This window comes from Microcaecilia unicolor, chromosome 2 (assembly GCF_901765095.1).
Source record: "Microcaecilia unicolor chromosome 2, aMicUni1.1, whole genome shotgun sequence".
In the NCBI taxonomy this organism is placed as follows: Eukaryota; Metazoa; Chordata; class Amphibia; order Gymnophiona; family Siphonopidae; genus Microcaecilia; species Microcaecilia unicolor.
In genome coordinates this window covers 508,200,706-508,216,710 of record NC_044032.1, presented here as the reverse complement: position 1 = coordinate 508,216,710, position 16,005 = coordinate 508,200,706, and the positions used below count along the sequence as shown (strand labels likewise).

The following is a 16,005-nucleotide window of genomic DNA, read 5'->3' as shown; positions in this document are numbered from 1 at the left end:
CATTACAGACTATCATCCCGAAAGTCTGGTAGAGCCAGCAGATATCTGCTCGGCACACGTTGAGGCTGTTAGGCCACATGGCTTCTGCAGTTGACTTAACTTTGATGCCCACATCTCCATTTGTTAGAAGCTCAGTGGACCCTAACTTCCCAGTGTTCTCGGTCCTGAAGGAATCTAGCAGATGTTGATTCAATCACCCCCTGACCGTCATGAGTCGATCTTGTGATAGTCTATTTGATCCAGTCTGGTCTTGGGATTTCCATTCCAAAATCCACCTCCACACAAGAGGCTGACAACAGATTATTTATTTCATTGACTCTTGATATAGCACCTTTCAGTGGTGCAACCAAAGTGGCCATTGTAGATGGACTTCACACTCAGGGATATTAGTCTTCTCAGGAGACTTCCCTTCACATAAATCTCCTGGAGCTCCGAGCCTTTTGGAATGCTCTAAAGGCTTTCATAGATCAGCTGTCAAATCAACTTACTCTTATCCAAACAGACAGGTTGCAATGTATTGCATCAACAAGCAGGGAGGCATGGGATTATACCTCTTATGTCGAGAAGCTATCAAAATGTAGCACTGGGCCTTTGCCCAAGGTATGATAGAGCCACATATCTGCCTGGAAAGGTCAACAGCCTGGTGGATAGATTGAGCATGGTGATGCATCCTCATGAATGATCGCTGAATACAGCTGCTGCCAGACATATCTTCCATTTGGGGGCACCCTCTCAGTGGAACTATTCGCCACTCACTGCAGCAACAAGGGCTCTCAGTTTTACTCCAGGCTCAGATCACATGGCAGACTTGCATTGGATGCCTTCCTCCTGCACTGGGGGAAGGTATCCTATATGCATATCCTCCAGTACCCCTTGAGGGGGAAACTTTGCTGAAACTCAAACAGGTTCGAGGAACCATGATTCTCATTGCACTCTTTGGCCAAGACAGATGTGGTTCTCTCTACTTCTGAAGAACCATGGAGACTGGACTGTTTTCCAGCTCTCATCACTCAGAATGAAGGGTCTCCTGCATCCCAACCTTGAATCCCTGGCCCTCACGTGTTTGATGTTGAGAGCATAGAGCTAGCTTCCCTCTTGCATGAGGGTATCTTTGATCCTCCTTGCTTCCAGGAAAGATTCCACTAAGAGGTCATGTAATTTTTAAATAAAGAGGTTTGCCATCTGGTGTGAGGGCAAAGCCCTAGATTCTTTTACCTACCCTACACAAAATTGCCTTCTATGCCTCTCTGAGTCTGGTCTCAAAACATACAGCATGAATAAGCTTCAGGCTCTCATAGCTGATGTACCTTACACATTATCATAATAACGTGTTTTTCCACATGCATCCTAAGTTTCTTCCGAAGGTGCTATCTGATTTCCACTTTAATCAGTCAGTAGTTTTTCCAGCATTTTTTCAGACACATTACACCCATCCTGGTGAAAGCACACAGCACACCTTGGACTGCAAACAAGACTTAGCCTTCTGTCTGGAGCAAACTAATGCCCATAGACAGTCCACCCAACATTTTGTCTTTCGACCCGAACAGAATGAGTGTAGCCATCAGTAAATTCACTCTGTCTAATTGGTTGAAAGATTGTATTTCCTTCCTGTATGTCCAGGCTGGGTTGACTGAGGGTTATGTCACAGCTCACAATGTCAGAGCCATTGATTTGTCATAAGTGTTGCCATACTGGGACAGACCAGAGGTCCATCAAGCCCAGCATCCTGTTTCCAACAGTGGCAAATCCAGGTCACAAGTTCTTGGCAAGATCCCAAAAAAGTGCAAAACATTTTATGCTGCTTATCCCAGAATTAACAAAAGATATGCAGAGTGTATAAATGCAAATGTAATAACCCTAAGGGCTATTAACTACTACTAAGGTGAGGTAGAGTCTCATATATAATTCACGATAGTATTTCTTTCACTCAACTGGTGAATCACTTATTCGTGTTCATTTCTTAATCATTGACTCAGCCTCCACCATCCTAGATCTGCTAACAAAAATGATATATATCTAGTGACTTGTACAACACTCTTGCTAGGATAATGCACACTGCACTTATCTTAGGCAGGTTGGTGCGCTGAGTCAATGATTAAGAAATGAACACGAATAAGTGATTCACCTGTTGAGTGAAAGAAATACTATCGTGAATTATATATGAGACTCTGCCTCACCTTAGTTAATAGCCCTTAGGGTTATTACATTTGCATTTATACACTCTGTGCATATCTTTTGTTATTTTGTGAAATTGGACAGAGTGACGGTCCACAATTGTTTGACAGTATCCCAGAAATAAGCAGTGGAGTTTCCCCAAGTCTATTTTAATAATGGTCTATGGACTTTTCCTTTAGGAAGCTGTCCAAACCTTTTTTTTAAACCCCGCTAAGCTAACTGCCTTTACCAACTGGCAACGGATTCCAGAGTTAAATTATGTTGAGTGAAGAAAGATTTTCTTTGATTCATTTTAAATTTACTACTTTGTAGCTTCATTGCATGCCCCTAGTCCTAGTATTTTTGGAAAGAGAAAACAGACGCTTCACGTCTACCCGTTCCACTCCACTCATTATTTTATAGACCTCTGTCATATCTCCCCTCAGCCATCTTTTCACCAAGCTGAAGAGCCCTAGCCACTTTAGCTTTTCCTCATAGGGAAGTCGTCTCATCCCCTTTATCATTTTTGTCACCCTTCTCTGTACCTTTTCTAATTCCACTATATGTTTTTTGAGATGCGGTGATCAGAATTGAACACAATATTTGAGGTGTGGCCGCACCTCAAAGCGACAAGGTGACGGCTGTGGCCAGAAGGATGCTAAGCTGCATAGAGAAGGGGTATAACCAGCAGAAGAAAGGAGGTGTTGATGCCCCTCTACAAGTCGTTGTTGAAGCCCCCGGAGTATAGTGTTCAGTTTTGGAGGCCGTATCTTGCTAAAGAAGACTAGAAGCGGTGCAAAGAAAAGCTACAAAAATGGTATGGGATTTGCGTTGCAAACTGTATGAGGAGAGACTTGCTGACCTGGACATGTATACCTTGGAGGAAAGGAGAAACCGGTGACATGATGCAGACGTTCAAATATTTGAAAGGTTTTAATCCGCAAACAAACCTTTTTCGGAGACGGGAAGGCGATAGAACTAGAGGACATGAATTGAGGTTGAAGGGGGGCAGACTACTACTACTACTTATCATTTCTAAAGTGCTACTAGATGTACGCAGCGCTGTACATTTGAACATGAAGAGACAGTCCCTGCTCGACAGAGCTTACAATTGAATTAGGACAGACAAACAGGACAAACAAGAGATAAGGGAATATTTAAGTGAGGATGATAAAATAAGGGTTCTGAACAAGTGAATAAGGGTTAGGAGTTAAAAGCAGCATTAAAAAGGTGGGCTTTTAGCTTAGATTTTAAGACGGCCAGAGATGGAGCTTGACATACCGGCTCAGGAAGTCTATTCCAGGCATATGGTGCAGCAAGATAAAAGGAACGGAGTCTGGAGTTAGCAGTGGAGGAGAAGGGTGCAGATAAGAGAGATTTACCCAGTGAACGGAGTTCCCGGGGAGGAATGTAGGGAGAGATGAGAGTGGAGAGGTACTGAGGAGCTGCAGAGTGAATGCACTTATAGGTCAATAAGAGGAGTTTGAACTGTATGCGGAAATGGATAGGAAGCCAGTGAAGTGACTTGAGGAGAGGGCTAATATGAGCATAACAACACTGGTGGAATATTAGTCGTGCAGCAGAATTTTGAACAGATTGAAGAGGAGAGAGATGGCTAAGTGGGAGACCTGTGAGAAGCAAGTTGCAATAGTCTAAGCGAGAGGTGATAAGAGTGTGGATGAGGGTTCTGGTAGTGTGCTCAGAATGTAAAGGGCAAATTTTGGTGATATTATAGAGAAAGAAATGACAGGTTTTAGCAGTCTGCTGAATATGTGCAGAGAAGGAGAGGGAGGAGTTGAAGATGACACCAAGGTTGCGAGCTGATGAGACAGCAAGGATGAGAGTGTTATCCACAGAAATAGAGAATGGGGGAGGAGGGGAGATTGGTTTAGGGGGAAAGATAAGAAGCTCAGTCTTAGTTTCAGATGACGCTGAGAAATCCAGGCAGCAATGTCATACATACAGGGTGATACTTGACTGAGATTTCTGGTGTGGAGAGATAGATCTGGGAGTCATCAGTGTGAAGATGATACTGAAAACCATGGGATGAGATCAGAGTATCAAGGGAAGAAGTATAGATGGAGAAAAGAAGAGATCCCAGGACAGATCCCTGAGGTACACCAACTGACAGTGGGATAGAAGTAGAGGAGGATACACTAGAGCCAGGGGTAGGCAACTCCGGTCCTTGAGAGCCGCAGGCAGGTCAGGTTTTCAGGATATCCACAATGAATATACATGAGATAGATTTGCATACCATGGAAGCAGTGCTTGCAAATCTATCTCCTGCATATTCATTGTGGATTTCCTGAAAACCTGACCTGCCTGCGGCTCTTGAGGACCGGAATTGCCTACCTCTGCACTAGAGTATACACTAAAGGTACACTGGGAGAGATAAGAAGAAAAACAGGAAAGAACAGAGCCCTGAAATCCAAGTGAGGACAGCGTATCAAGGAGTAGGCTGTGATCAACAGTGTCAAAAGCAGCAGATAGAATAGGGACCTTTGAATCTTGTCAGGAATATATCATTGGAGACTTTAGCAAGTGCTGTTTCAGTTGAATGAAGAGGGCGAAAGCCAAATTGAAGTGGATCAAGAATAGCTTGAGATGAAAGAAAGTCAAGGCAATGGCGGTGAGCAGCACGTTCAAGTATCTTGGATAGGAAAGGGAGGAGGGAGATGGGGGCGATAGTTGGAAAGACAGGTAGGGTCCAATGAAGGTTTTTTAAGGAGTGGTGTTACTATGGCATGTTTGAAGGCATCAGGGACAGTCGCAGTGGACAGTGAAAGATTGAGGATATGACAGATAAAGGGGGATGGCAGTAGGAGAGATAGTGTTAAGTAGATGGGTGGGAATAGGATCAGAGGAACAGGTAGTTAGTTTCAAGGAGGAAAGAAGATGTGTAGTTTTCTCTTCAGTGATTTCAGAAAAGGAGGCAGGGGTTGGAGGGTTGAGAGAATGGATTAAGGGAAGGAGAGGTGAAGGTGACCTGGTTGAGAATTCAGGTTTAATCTTGTGAACCTTATCATGAAAGAACTCAGCCAGAGTCTGGGAGGAAAGTGAAGGGGGGGTTGGAGGCAAAGGCACTTTGATGAGAGAGTTCAGTGTGGCAAAGAGACGTCGAGAGTTTGAGCCAAGAGAATTTGTTAACTGGATGTAATAATCCTGTTTGGCAAGTAAAAGAGCAGACTGGAAGGAGGTCAGCAAGAATTTGAAATTTATGAAGTCAGCATGGGCACGGGATTTCAGCCAAAGGCGTTGTTCGGCAGAGCAGACACAGGAACGTAGATAATGGCTGGGGTTTGGTACTTTTTACAGAACAGGGAATGGGAGGAGCGAGAGTATCCAGAGCAGAGGAGAGAATAGTATTATAGGAAGAGACAGCCTCATTGACAGACTTGGATAACATAGTGGTAAAGAAGAGATTTGAAACACTGGAGGACAGATTAGAAGGGTCAATAGCCTGAAGGTTCCAAAATGTATTGATTAAGATTGGACGGGACTGGGGAGGAGGGTGTTTAAGTGTGAAAGTTATCAGATGATGGTCAGAGAGGGGAATAGGTGAGGCACAGAAACTGGAGAGTGAGCAGTTTGAGAAGAAGATAAGATCAAGACAGTGGCCATTCTGGTGAGTGGGGGCAATGGAGCACAGTTGAAGATTGAAAGAGGATGTTAAAGCAAGAAACTGAGAAGCATAAGAGTCAGAGGGATCATTAGCATGAATGTTAAAATCCCCAAGAATGAGGGAAGGAGATGAAGGTTCAAGAAAGAAGGAAAGCCAGGCATCAAAGTCAGTGAGAAAGGAAGAAAGGGGCAGGGACTTATCAGGGGGTCGATAAATGATTGCTACTCGGAGAGGCAGAGGAGCAAATAGACGGATGGAATGGACTTCGAAGGAAGAAAAACAGTGAGACTGAGGTGGAAGGAGGTTGAAATCTACAAGACTGTGAAAGTAGTAGCCTGACACCATCTCCGCGGCCAACCGGGCGAGGAGTATGGGAAAAAAGATAACCTCCATGGCATAGGGCCGCGACTGAAGCAGAGTCTTCAGGATAAAGCCAAGTTTCAGTTAGGGCAAGCAGATGGAGAGTACAAGAGATAAAAGAGGTCATGGATGTAGAAAGTTTGTTAGAGCGGGCATTCCACAGAGCTCAAGAGAAAGGCAGGGAAGAAGGGGGGAGGAGAGGAACAGAAATTAGTTTGGAGATATCACGGTGTGACTTGCACAAATAGGATGAGAGCTGATGTGGAGGACCAGGATTGAGATGAATGTCCCCAGCGAAGAGCAGGAGAAGGAGCAAGAGAGTACGGAGAAGAGTAGGAGAGGTATGACAACGACAAAGGCGAGATGTACTCAGAAAGGAGATGGATGAATGGAAGGAAGGAAGGAAATGTTGAAGGTTGAGAGCTGAGAAAAAGGAAGAGGAAAAAAGAGATGGTGAGATGATGAATACAGAGGGTGGACAAATGTGTTCCTGCAGTGTACAGTGGTTTCAGATGGAGAAACAGATTAGGAATGGACAGTACGAAGAAGAAAAAGTGTACTGGAGCCAAAAGTAGTAACTGGGAGAAAAATAAACGGAAAGAGAAAATGACGGCGCGCGGCACCTAGAGCGGAGGCCCTGAGTGGATCGGAGTGGAACCTGAATGGCAGCTGGTGGTAGACCTGGGCACCTCTCAGACTCAGGAGTAATGTCAGGAAGTATGTTTTCACATTGAGCCTGCAAATAGGTGGGAAAATGTGGGGTACAAATGCAATAAATAATAATAATAATAATATGTGGAATGCCCTCCCGCGGATGAAAACAGTAATGGAATTCAAACGTGTGGGATAAACACAAAGGAATCCTGTTTAGGAGGAATGGATCCACAGAATCTTAGCGGAGATTAGGTGGAGACTCCGGTAATTGGGAAGCAAAACCAGTGCTGGGCAGACTTCTACGGTCTACGCGCTGATCGTTAGCTTCAGAACTTACTACAAGAACAGTGCTGGGCAGACTTCTACGGTCTGTGGCCTGATAATAGCAAGGACAAATCAAACTCTGGTATAAAGTATCACATACCATGTACAATGAGTTTATCTTGTTGGGCAGACTGGATGGACCGTACAGGTCTTTATCTGCTATCATTTATTATGCTACCATGAAGCGATACAAAGGCATTATAACGTCTTCATTTTTGTTTTCCATTCATTTCCTAATAATATCTAGCATTCTATTTGCTTTCTTAGCTGCCGCAGCACACTGAGCAGAAAGTTTCAACGTGTCATCAACAACACCTAGATCCCTTTCTTGGTCGGTGACTCTTAACGTGTAACCTTGCATTACGTAGCTATAATTTGGGTTCCTCTTTCCCACATGCATCACTTTGCACTTCAGCTCACTTGATCAGCCTCCATTGAAGAGATTTGCAAAGCTGCAACCTAGTCGTCAGTCCAACCATACGCCTCTCATTATTGCCTTAAGCAGAATACCTGACACAACAGTTGATTTGCTCAGACTGTTCTGCAAAATTTGTTTGGAGTCTAGAATCCAACTCCACCTTCCTAGGCCCATTTTTATTCTGTTACAGGCTGCACTCTCACAACAAGATTTTATATAATTTAAGGTTGATTGGTTTCTAGGTGGACTTGCTGTTCCAGGTCCCTATTGTCCTTGGTTTGTTGTTTTTGGTGAGCCTGGTAGCTAGGGATTCCCTTACGTGAGAAATAATGTCATACTTGTCCTTCGAGAAAGTAAAGTTACTCACCTTTATCAGATGTTCTCTGAGGACAACGGGACATGTATTCTCACATCCCCTCCCACTTCCCCTATGAGTTGTACTTTTGTTTAGCTTGGATATTGTACTTCTGGTCCCATGCACTTATGCTGGGTGGAAAGGCACTTGAGCATTTGCGGTGTGATGCTGCCAAAGGCTTCTTAAAGTAATAGAACATTGGGTAGTTTCCATGCTAGGGCTGTGTCAGATGATGTCACTCATATGTGAGAATACATGTCCTGCTGTCCTCAGAGAACATCTGCTACAGGTAAGTAAGTTCACTTTAATACCCTAGTATTAAATGGTGATTTGTTTTAGAGTAGGATCTGTCCCACAGAAAATGTCACATATTCAGGTTATCATTTTCAGCATGCTACTTAAGTAATTTTAACTGTATAGTTGCCTTTCTCCGAGGACAAGCAGGCTGCTTGTTCTCACTGATGGGTTGACGTCCTCGGCAGCCCCCTCCATCGGAAAGTTTACTAGCAAAGGCCTTTGCTAGTCCTCGCGCGCCCATGCGCACCGCGCATGCGCGGCCGTCTTCCCGCCCGAAACCGGCTCGAGCCGGCCAGTCTTCTTTCGTCCGCACTCGGTACGGTCGTGTTACGCCGTTCGTGCCCCAGAGAGTCGACCTCGCGCGTCCTTTTCGACGTGTTTTTGTCCTTTTTTCCTTGAAAAAGTTCGGGAAGCGCTCCGGTAGTGTTCCGGAAGACCCTTTCGGGTTTTCTGCCCTTCCCGTATTTCTCAGTTTTTGCCCCGTAAGTTTTCTTTCGTTGTCGGGGTAGGCCTCTTTTGGCCTCGGTCGAGATTTTTCTCCCTCTAAATTTTGGTACTTCAATTTTCGCCATTTCGGCTTTTGATTTCGCCAGCGTGATTTTTCCGCCCATGACATCGAAGCCTTCCAGCGGCTTCAAGAAGTGCACCCAGTGCGCCCGGGTAATCTCGCTCACTGATAGGCACTCTGCGTGTCTTCAGTGTCTAGGGGCCCAGCACCGCCCTCAGAACTGCAGTCTGTGTTCCCTGTTACAAAGGCGGACTCAGGTAGCGAGATTAGCCCAGTGGAACGTTTTGTTCTCGGGCTCTTCGTCGGCATCGGCACCGGAGGCATCGAGTGCATCGACGTCGTCAGCGTCCGGACCATCTTCCTTGGCTGCCGCTCCATCGACTGCATCGAGGCATCGGACCTCTGCATCGGCGCCGAGGCATCGGGCGACTGTATCGACGTCGGTGGTACCGAGACTTCGTCTGCTGATGTCGTCGGACGGAGGTGCATCGTCAGGAGTGCAGGTGAGGGCTATCCATTCCCCTGCTGGTGGCGGTGAGCCTTCGGGTGGGTCTCCTCCTACCCTGAGGGCTCCTGCGGTACAGCCCCCCCGGGATCGACCCTCTTCGGTCTCGGCCCCGAGGAAGCGACGGATGGATTCTACGTCCTCCTCGTCGGTGCTGGGGAGCTCCGGTGACATGCTTCGGAAGAAGTCGAAGAAGCATCGACACCGGTCTCCTCCCCATGTCGGCACCGAGAGCTCTGGGTCGCCGAGGGATTCGGCACCCAGTAGGCATCGGCACCGAGAGGACCGCTCACCCTCTGTTCAGGAGGTGTCGATGCGCTCCACTCTGGACAGCCCGGAACAGCCTCCTCGCCCGGAACAGGTTCTGGCGTCGACGCCTGCATCGGCCTCTCAGCCTTTCTCTGCAGCCGCTCTAAACGAGAGCCTCCGGGCCGTTCTCCCAGAGATTCTGGGAGAGCTGTTGCGCCCTACCCCTCCGGTACCGGCGGTGCTTGCGCCTCCTGTACCGTCGAGCGTGGCGCCGGCTGGCCCATCGCCCAGGTTGAGGTCCCCGACGTCGGTACCGCGTGCGGTGCCGACCGCGGCCACCTCCCAGGGAGGCTCCCCGACTACGTCGGCGGAGGGAGCTTCGCCGATGCGGGCGAGGGAGTCTACCTCTCGACGCCCCCACCGTGGACGGGGTTCCACCGAGTCGAGCAGGGCGAGGTTGCAGACACAGGTTCGTGAACTTGTGTCTGACACCGAGGGTGAGGCCTCGTGGGAGGAAGAGGAGGACCCCAGATATTTCTCTGACGAGGAGTCTGAGGGTCTTCCTTCTGATCCCTCTCCTGAGAGACAGCTTTCTCCTCCCGAGAGTCTGTCTTTTGCTTCCTTTGTCCGGGAGATGTCTACGGCCATCCCCTTCCCGGTGGTTGTGGAGGACGAGCCCAGGGCTGAAATGTTTGAGCTCCTGGACTATCCTTCTCCACCTAAGGAAGCGTCCACTGTTCCCTTGCACCATGTCCTGAAAAAGACATTGCTTGCGAACTGGACCAAGCCACTAAGTAATCCCCACATTCCCAAGAAGATTGAGTCCCAGTACCGGATCCATGGGGACCCAGAGCTGATGCGCACTCAGTTGCCTCATGACTCTGGAGTTGTGGATCTGGCCCTAAAGAAGGCTAAGAGTTCTAGGGAGCATGCTTCGGCGCCCCCGGGCAAAGACCCTAGAACCTTAGACTCCTTTGGGAGGAAGGCCTACCATTCTTCTATGCTCGTGGCCAAGATCCAGTCTTACCAGCTCTACACGAGCATACACATGCGGAACAATGTGCGGCAGTTGGCGGGCTTGGTTGATGCTCTTCCCCCTGAGCAAGCCAAGCCTTTTCAGGAGGTGGTCAGGCAGCTGAAGGCGTGCAGAAAATTCCTGGCCAGAGGAGTTTATGACACTTTTGATGTTGCGTCCAGGGCCGCTGCTCAAGGTGTGGTGATGCGCAGGCTCTCATGGCTGCGTGCCGCCGACCTGGAGAATAGACTCCAGCAGCGGATTGCGGACTCGCCTTGCCGTGCAGACAACATTTTTGGAGAAAAAGTCGAGCAGGTGGTAGAGTCTCTCCACCAGCGGGACACCGCATTCGACAAGTTCTCCCGCCGGCAGCCTTCAGCCTCTACCTCTACAGGTAGAAGATTTTTCGGGGGAAGGAAGACTGGTCCCTATGCTTCTGGTAAGCGTAGGTACAATCCTCCTTCCCGACAGCCTGCGGCCCAGGCTAAGCCCCAGCGCGCTCGCTCTCGTCAGCAGCGTGCGCCTCAGCAAGGCCCCGCGGCTCCCCAGCAAAAGCAAGGGGCGAGCTTTTGACTGGCTCCAGCAGAGCATAGCCGACATCCAAGTGTCAGTGCCGGGCGACCTGCCGGTCGGGGGGAGGTTGAAAGCTTTTCACCAAAGGTGGCCTCTCATAACCTCCGATCAGTGGGTTCTCCAAATAGTCTGGCAAGGATACACCCTCAATTTGGCATCAAAACCTCCAAATTGTCCACCGGGGGCTCAGTCTTACAGCTTCCAACACAAGCAGGTACTTGTAGAGGAACTCTCCGCCCTTCTCAGCGCCAATGCGGTCGAGCCCGTGCCATCCGGGCAAGAAGGGCTGGGATTCTATTCCAGGTACTTCCTTGTGGAAAAGAAAACAGGGGGGATGCGTCCCATCCTAGACCTAAGGGCCCTGAACAAATATCTCGTAAAAGAAAAGTTCAGGATGCTTTCCCTGGGCACCCTTCTCCCCATGATTCAGCAAAACGATTGGCTATGCTCTCTGGACTTGAAGGATGCCTACACACACATCCCGATACTGCCAGCTCACAGACAGTATCTGCGATTTCAGTTGGGCACACGCCACTTCCAGTACTGTGTGCTACCCTTTGGGCTCGCCTCTGCGCCCAGGGTGTTCACAAAGTGCCTAGCTGTGGTAGCAGCGGCACTTCGCAGGCTGGGGGTGCACGTGTTCCCATATCTCGACGATTGGCTGGTGAAGAACACATCCGAGGCAGGAGCCCTTCAGTCCATGCAGATGACTATTCGCCTCCTGGAGCTACTGGGGTTTGTGATAAATTACCCAAAGTCCCATCTTCTCCCAGTGCAGAAACTCGAATTCATAGGAGCCCTGCTGGATTCTCGGACGGCTCGCGCCTATCTCCCAGAGGCGAGGGCCAACAACTTGTTGTCCCTCGTCTCGCGGGTGCGTGCGTCCCAGCAGATCACAGCTCGGCAGATGTTGAGATTGCTGGGCCACATGGCCTCCACAGTTCATGTGACTCCCATGGCCCGCCTTCACATGAGATCTGCTCAATGGACCCTAGCCTCCCAGTGGTATCAGGCCGCTGGGGGTCTAGAGGACGTGATCCACCTGTCCACGAGTTTTCTCAAATCCCTGTATTGGTGGACGATTTTCTCCAATTTGACTCTGGGGCGTCCCTTCCAAATTCCTCAGCCACAAAAAGTGCTGACCACGGATGCGTCTCTCCTGGGATGGGGAGCTCATGTCGATGGGCTTCACACCCAAGGAAGTTGGTCCCTCCAAGAACGCGATCTACAGATCAATCTTCTGGAGTTGCGAGCGATCTGGAACGCTCTGAAGGCTTTCAGAGATCGGCTGTCCCACCAAATTATCCAAATTCAGACAGACAACCAGGTTGCCATGTACTATGTCAACAAGCAGGGGGGCACCGGATCTCGCCCCCTGTGTCAGGAAGCCGTCAGCATGTGGCTCTGGGCTCGCCGTCAAGGCATGGTGCTCCAAGCCACATATCTGGCAGGCGTAAACAACAGTCTGGCCGACAGACTGAGCAGGATTATGCAACCTCACGAATGGTCGCTCAACTCCCGAGTGGTGCGCCAGATCTTCCAAGCGTGGGGCACCCCCTTGGTGGATCTCTTCGCATCTCGAGCGAACCACAAAGTCCCTCAGTTCTGTTCCAGGCTTCAGGCCCCCGGCAGACTGGCATCGGATGCCTTCCTCCTGGATTGGGGGGAGGGCCTGCTGTATGCTTATCCTCCCATTCCTCTGGTGGGGAAGACTTTGTTGAAACTCAAGCAAGACCAAGGCACCATGATTCTGATTGCTCCTTTTTGGCCGCGTCAGATCTGGTTCCCTCTTCTTCTGGAGTTATCCTCCGAAGAACCGTGGAGATTGGAGTGTTTTCCGACCCTCATCACGCAGGACGAAGGGGCTCTTCTGCATCCCAGCCTCCGGTCCCTGGCTCTCACGGCCTGGATGTTGAGGGCGTAGACTTTGCCTCTTTGGGTCTGTCAGAGGGTGTCTCCCGCATCTTGCTTGCTTCCAGGAAAGACTCCACTAAGAGAAGTTACTTCTTCCATTGGAGGAGGTTTGCCGTCTGGTGTGACAGCAAGGCCCTAGATCCTCGCTCTTGTCCTACACAGACCCTGCTTGAATACCTTCTGCACTTGTCTGAGTCTGGTCTCAAGACCAACTCTGTAAGGGTTCACCTTAGTGCAATCAGTGCATACCATTACCGTGTGGAAGGTAAGCCGATCTCAGGACAGCCTTTAGTTGTTCGCTTCATGAGAGGTTTGCTTTTGTCAAAGCCCCCTGTCAAGCCTCCTACAGTGTCATGGGATCTCAATGTCGTTCTCACCCAGCTGATGAAACCTCCTTTTGAGCCACTGAATTCCTGCCATCTGAAGTACTTGACCTGGAAGGTCATTTTCTTGGTGGCAGTTACTTCAGCTCGTAGAGTCAGTGAGCTTCAGGCCCTGGTAGCCCAGGCCCCGTACACCAAATTTCATCACAACAGAGTAGTCCTCCACACTCACCCTAAGTTCCTGCCAAAGGTCGTGTCGGAGTTCCATCTGAACCAGTCAATTGTCTTGCCAACATTTTTTCCCCGTCCTCATTCCTGCCCTGCTGAACGTCAGCTGCACACATTGGACTGCAAGAGAGCATTGGCCTTCTACCTGGAGCGGACACAGCCCACCAGACAGTCCGCCCAATTGTTTGTTTCTTTTGACCCCAATAGGAGGGGAGTGGCTGTGGGGAAACGCACCATATCCAATTGGCTAGCAGATTGCATTTCCTTCACTTACGCCCAGGCGGGGCTGGCTCTTGAGGGTCATGTCACGGCTCATAATGTTAGAGCCATGGCTGCGTCGGTAGTCCACTTGAAGTCAGCCTCCATTGAAGAAATTTGCAAAGCTGCGACGTGGTCATCTGTCCACACATTCACATCTCATTACTGCCTGCAGCAGGACACCCGACGCGACAGTCGGTTCGGGCAGTCAGTTCTTCAGAACCTGTTTGGGCTTTAGGATCCAACTCCACCCCCCGAGGGCCCTGTTTGTTCTGTTCCAGGCTGCACTCTGTTAGTTGGTAAATTTTTTAGGTCAATCTCATTAATGTCCTCGCCGTTGCGAGGCCCAATTGACCATGGTTGTTGTTTTGAGTGAGCCTGGGGGCTAGGGATACCCCATCAGTGAGAACAAGCAGCCTGCTTGTCCTCGGAGAAAGCGAATGCTACATACCTGTAGAAGGTATTCTCCGAGGACAGCAGGCTGATTGTTCTCACAAACCCGCCCGCCTCCCCTTTGGAGTTGAGTCTTCCCTTGAAGTGTATTGTCTTGCTACATACTGGACTGGCCGGCTCGAGCCGGTTTCGGGCGGGAAGACGGCCGCGCATGCGCGGTGCGCATGGGCGCGCGAGGACTAGCAAAGGCCTTTGCTAGTAAACTTTCCGATGGAGGGGCTGCCGAGGACGTCAACCCATCAGTGAGAACAATCAGCCTGCTGTCCTCGGAGAATACCTTCTACAGGTATGTAGCATTCGCTTTTTCTTACTATGCATTTTAGTTGTACATTTTACAAACTCGAAGCATTGTAATGTTTTCTGGTTTTTGCCATACAAATATTGTTACATTGTTTCTGAGAAATGTCCTGTCTTCAAGCAGTACTAATCGTCAGAGATATTGCTAAACAATACAGCACATAATAGTTCTTTTTTTGTTTTTTTTTAGTTTATCCTCATGAACCAGTTGTCCTTCCAAACTGGAGTATTTAGTGCACGATTGTGTGATATCAAATTAATAAATGAAAACTGGGTAAAATTTTGCAATAATGTGAAATGTTTATATTTGTCCAAAGTTTGATGTCAAATTTGTATCTTCAAAGGCAAAATGAACCTGGAAGCATCTTCTACCAAAACCCTGAAACCAAAATCTGCCAACATGAAGGAAGCGCTAAAAGAGCAGAAGTTCTTAGAAAAAAAGGTTGCCCTGAGCAAGAAAAGAAAGAGAGATTCAAGGTATTTTATTTTACATGTAGAAGAGAATATGGAACAAAGAACACTCTGGGGCTCATTTTCAGAGCAGTTAGACTTACAGAGTTCTATAGGTTACTATGAAGCATATTTTCAAAGGACTTAGACTTACAAAGTTACATAGCAACCTATGGAACAAAGTGCTTTAAAAATGAAGCCCCTATGTAACTAAGTCTAAGTGCTTTGAAAATACACCTCTCTGTGTATTTGATTTATTACCTGATAGTGGTGATATAAGAAACTTACAATTCTGAATGTGTTGACATAATTCAACTCATACGAATTCATCACTGCTCTACTTATTTTCACTTGTATCAGTAGCATAGTAGACAGTGGTAGATACACTATCTGAGTCATCTACTCTATCTTGTTTCCATCTAAACTGCTTACTCCTGAAGGAATTGTGTGCAATGGGGCTGGAGGTTGGGAGGCGGGGATAGTGCTGGGCAGACTTATACAGTCTGTGCCAGAGCCGGTGGTGGGAGGTGGGACTGGAGGTTGGGAGGCAGGGATAGTGCTGGGCAGACTTATACGGTCTGTGCCAGAGCCGGTGGTGGGAGGCAGGGATAGTGCTGGGCAGACTTATACGGTCTGTGCCAGAGCCGGTGGTGGGAGGCAGGGCTGGTGGTTGGGAGGCGGGGATAGTGCTGGGCAGACTTATACGGTCTGTGCCCTGAAGAGCACAGGTACAAATCAAAGTAGGGTATACACAAAAAGTAGCACACATGAGTTGTCTTGTTGGGCAGACTGGATGGACCGTGCAGGTCTTTTTTCTGCCGTCATCTACTATGTTACTATGTAATTTCAGAAAATTCTGTGCACAATATGTTTAAAATCTGCAAAATTCTGCAGTTTGTTTATTTTGCACAGAATTTCCCCATCATAAGGCCTGGAATCTCCTGGTTTTTCCCTCTTCAGGCTCCAGCCTCCCCAGTTCCTTCTCTCACTCCTGCTGTATTTCTCTCTCCCTTTCTCAGCAAAACCCCTGATTGTCAGCCCCCAAAGT

General features: G+C 48.5%; 1 protein-coding gene across 1 annotated transcript in view; it reads left to right on the top strand.

Annotated features, from left to right (window-relative positions):
• BOD1L1 (biorientation of chromosomes in cell division 1 like 1) overlaps positions 1 to 16,005 on the top strand; it is a 441,813-nt gene that overhangs the window by 133,794 nt on the left and 292,014 nt on the right. Inside the window, exon 8 of the mRNA XM_030191194.1 lies at positions 14,852 to 14,984. Within this exon, the coding sequence (XP_030047054.1) occupies positions 14,852 to 14,984 (133 nt within the window). The remainder of the gene's footprint in view (positions 1 to 14,851; positions 14,985 to 16,005) is intronic.